The sequence below is a fragment of the Argiope bruennichi genome, chromosome 4 (assembly GCF_947563725.1).
Source record: "Argiope bruennichi chromosome 4, qqArgBrue1.1, whole genome shotgun sequence".
NCBI classification, from domain to species: Eukaryota; Metazoa; Arthropoda; class Arachnida; order Araneae; family Araneidae; genus Argiope; species Argiope bruennichi.
Window position 1 is genome coordinate 8,812,553 of NC_079154.1, and position 4,165 is coordinate 8,816,717.

Below are 4,165 nucleotides of genomic sequence, written 5' to 3' on the forward strand. Positions count from 1 at the left end.
ACCGGAGAGATTATCTTTTCCTAAAGGGAGTCAATTTCTTTGTAAATTATCTACGTGATATATTTGTTCTAAAATAAAGTTCTTTTCACAAACCACATTCATTAAATTGAGATTTGAAAAAAGTCTTTCAATTTCATTCTTTATGATAAAAATTTTAAAAAATAATAACATCATCCCTGCAACATATAGAAATGAAAACTGCTGATTTTATAAAAGAATAAAACTCAAAGTGAAGATTTTAACTTAAGTTTGTACAATAAATCAGTAATGATTAATTATAATTGATGTTTCGTTCGTATATCATATGGAAGATTTCTAAAATGAGCATACATATAGACAATGCATAACCACATACAAGAATAGTCAAGGCTGGAAATATATTATTTAAAGTAATTTGTTTACGTGTTTTGGATTTCATTGTGTATTTTTTCAGCCAAGTTTTGTACATTTCCTCGCTCAGATACTTGTTGTAGAATCCACCTCTGTTAATTCTCACAATTAGAGCATCTAAAGCGGCTTTACAGCAGAAATCTTTTCTGATTGCGATTCCCACACTAACAGAATCCAAGACATCTTCAGAAATGTATTTAGTGGACCATGGAGGCAGTCCAAATTGAAGACCAAACACTAATTTAACATCTATTATTGCTGTTCTACCGTCAAAATACATTTCATCCAAAGAATTAGACAATGGAGGAAACCAGTTGTTTTCAACGATGCTATGTCCCAGCTGGACAATGTTATATTTATCACTTTGTAGAAGATAGTCTACAATACTTTGAGTTGCAAAAGCTCTGTATTTTCCTTTAGTAACAGCCAGGGAAAGTTCTTCGAAATTTCTTACTGGAGATTCTATGTAGTCCATGGTGTGTAGCGTTGCAAGTCCAGCTGTATAACTAGAAGAAATCACTAAAGCAAAGTATAGCCAAATCGCAAGTAAAAAACGATTTGCAGTTACGATATTGATCATATTTTGCCGAAGAATGCTTCTGAATAACTGAAACATCATTTCTAAATAAGAAGATTTTTTGCGGGATTTCAAATAAAATATAAAAGGGAGAATAATCCATACTGCAGCTATAGATAACCACATGTCCCACTTAAATGAGTATAAGAAAGAATGCGGCTGTGGTATGATTCTTGGTTGGTGAGTAGCAAAACATATTTCGTTGACCGAGTATGGTTCAGTGAAGTCAACGGCGGTCAGTCTGTCTTCAGTCGGACTGAGAAAGCCAATGGCCAGATCAGCTTCTCCCCTGCTGACCATTCCTATCAGTCCTGTCCAATTTCCATTTTTCAAACGATTTCCCCACATTCTGTCTGCTGGAGAAACTAATTCATACTGAAATTGCAATACTTGTGATAAAACACTCAAAAGTCTTCCATCTACGCCACCTAATTTTACTTCACCAGTGTGTCCACCATACATCTCTGAAATCTGTGTGTAGTTGTAAGCAGCAATAATTAATTTTTTTGAGAAATTTGTCATCTGGGCCATTTTATAACATCAAAATCCAATGGAGGAAAATCGTATCTTGAATACAAGAGAAAAACTCAGCACGAAAGTTTTATAAGCATTAAGCATATCAATTAGATGATACTTCTTAGGTCTTCTATCAGCAGGATTTAAACTTAGATCAACAATTTCGTCACCATAAATATTTAAGCACTGTGTATAACTGTAGCAGGTTCGATTAATTATGTTAGAAATTCCATCTTCTAAATTGCTTTCTAATTGCTAGTAACATGAGAACATAATTAAATGTAGATTGTTGTTGATAGTTCGTTAAGCAGCAGATTACAGCTGGAATTATACCTTAATTATTGGTTAGGTAATGCTTCAAAGATCTTCCATAAGCACAACTTAAATTTACATAAACAGCTTCATCATTACCAATTTCTACTGTCTTTGTATTATTTTAAAATATTTTCAATTATACTATTCAACTTCAGTTCATGAATTTCATTACGAAAAACCTGAGTTCTGCATATAATCAATCCATTAAAGACGAAACGGCAACGCTTGTGATAAAATATCTAAAGCAATTTATTTCCGCTGCGATAGTCAGTTACTTTTAAAAGTTCCTCATTTATTGTCTAAGAGGAATTTTGATAAAGATAGAATTATAGAGTAATAACGGTACCAAAAACTCCAGAATAATACATCGCTCCAGAATAATACAATGTACTGATCTGTAGATCGCACTCTCTCTTTCTGGCTATTCTATCAAGAAAATGACTCGTAATGATGTGTTGATCTATACTGAATCAAATGTTTCATTATGATAATCATAAGGAAGTATTTTTATTTCATTCTTATTTCTTAGTTGCTTAGTCATAGTGGAGTGATCGTTGAGCAAAGTAAGCAAAACTGATTCGCATTAACTTTGTTTTTATATCTTCAGAATGGCTTGTATTCGAATAATTTCTTTATTACTAAACATGGTATTATTTATAACAGTATTCACCATGACGTCATTAATGTTTTATTGATTCACTTCTGAATAAGGCAAATGATAATATTTACTAATGTCCGATTTATCCACTCTCCCAGATTAATTTACTTATCATATTATTTCAGAGCATTGGTATCGAATTTGTTTTCTTCCATTATCTCATTCTTGTATTTAAGTTAATGCCAAAGTATCTTTATTTTTGCAAGATATACTATGCACGTGAAATATAATCCAAATGCTGTATAAGAAATAATTCTATATGTAGTAATGAGTACAGAATTATAAAATAAATATATAAACTTTCTATCTTGAGAATATACAGAAGTAGTCAAAATATTTTTAATGCCTGAATAATTCACAAATGTAATAATCCGTAGTGAAATGTTTAAATTTGTAGAAAGCGTTTAAGCAACTCAACTTCATATTTCTGAATTCTTTAATCAATGAGCGTTCAGTCATTTTTATGTGATGGGTACCGTAATATAATTGATCAAGATACAAATGTTTACCGACATTGATATTTGAACCACTTATTTGTTTTATTTTCATGCAAGAAAATCACTAAAACACTAGATTTAATCATCAAGTGTTTTGAAGGTCTGGTCCATCTTAAAACTTTCGTTTCAACCATTCTCCTTCGTATTGATGTTATTTGAAGGTTTGATGAACGGGATGTTGATTCTTCTGTCGTCAGCAGCAATTTCGAATGGCAAGATTTAAAATAAACTTCCTGAAACCCATGGTTTTAAGAGACTTCGACCCGATTTGTTTTAATTATATAAATTGTGCCTCCTATTATTCTATTGTCCATAAAATAAAAATGAATAAATCTATCAATTAATTCATGGCCACATCGAACGGCGCAAAATTAAACTGTTGCTTCGCAGCAGAATTTGAAATAAGCAATTTTAATTAAGTTGCAGAATATTGTTGATTTACAAGAATTAAGAAAATGTTTCGCTAAATAAAAATGGATTAATGTAGATTCCTTCAAAATACTTTTTTAGAGCAACGCAAAATTGAGCTGTAACTGCCTAGCAGTATTTGAGATAAATAATTTTAATTAAGCTGTAAAATATTGTTGATTTACAAAAATGAATCAATCTACGCAAATATAGATTATAACTATATTCTTATAGCAAAATTCGTTTATAATACATAATGTGAGTATTTCAGGAAATAAATTGTAATAAGTTAAATACACAGTATATCACCTAAGTAGTTAATGAAATGATAATAGTTACTCGAGAAACCATGGCGGTACTGCATTCTCAGGACACTTGTCGTGGTATTTGAGGTATTTTGAATATTTCAACTACATAGAGATGTTGGGTAGTTTTATCTTTCACCGAGATTGAAGAAACTTTAGTTTTACGTTATTTTGCTTGTTGTGTTCTAACACAGATGGAGTTTTCTATTAGTGAAAATTATTCTACTTCGATTGATCTTCAATTAGTAATAAAGATAAGTTTAATTTTGTCAGGGTGTCCCCTCTTCCTAAACATTTGTCACATAATAACCCCAGATTGTTCTATTATACCCTTCAATGTCGTCTACCACTCAGACAAAATGATTTTTCTAGTCTTTATAATTATTTGATAATAGATTATATTCGATAGTTTACTGATGTAATGGATTGAAAATTAATGAAAAAAAACTTAAAAAGAATATTTTATTGGATAATTTTACTTTTGGTATAATGTAAGGCA

General features: G+C 30.8%; 1 protein-coding gene across 1 annotated transcript; it reads right to left on the bottom strand.

The window, feature by feature from the left end:
- Positions 1–271: 271 nt before the first annotated feature.
- On the bottom strand, positions 272–1,429 carry LOC129965691 (glutamate receptor ionotropic, kainate glr-3-like). The gene has a single exon (XM_056079798.1). It carries the CDS (start codon positions 1,427–1,429, stop codon positions 272–274), a length of 1,158 nt encoding a protein of 385 aa, XP_055935773.1.
- Between the last annotated feature and the right edge of the window lie 2,736 nt (positions 1,430–4,165).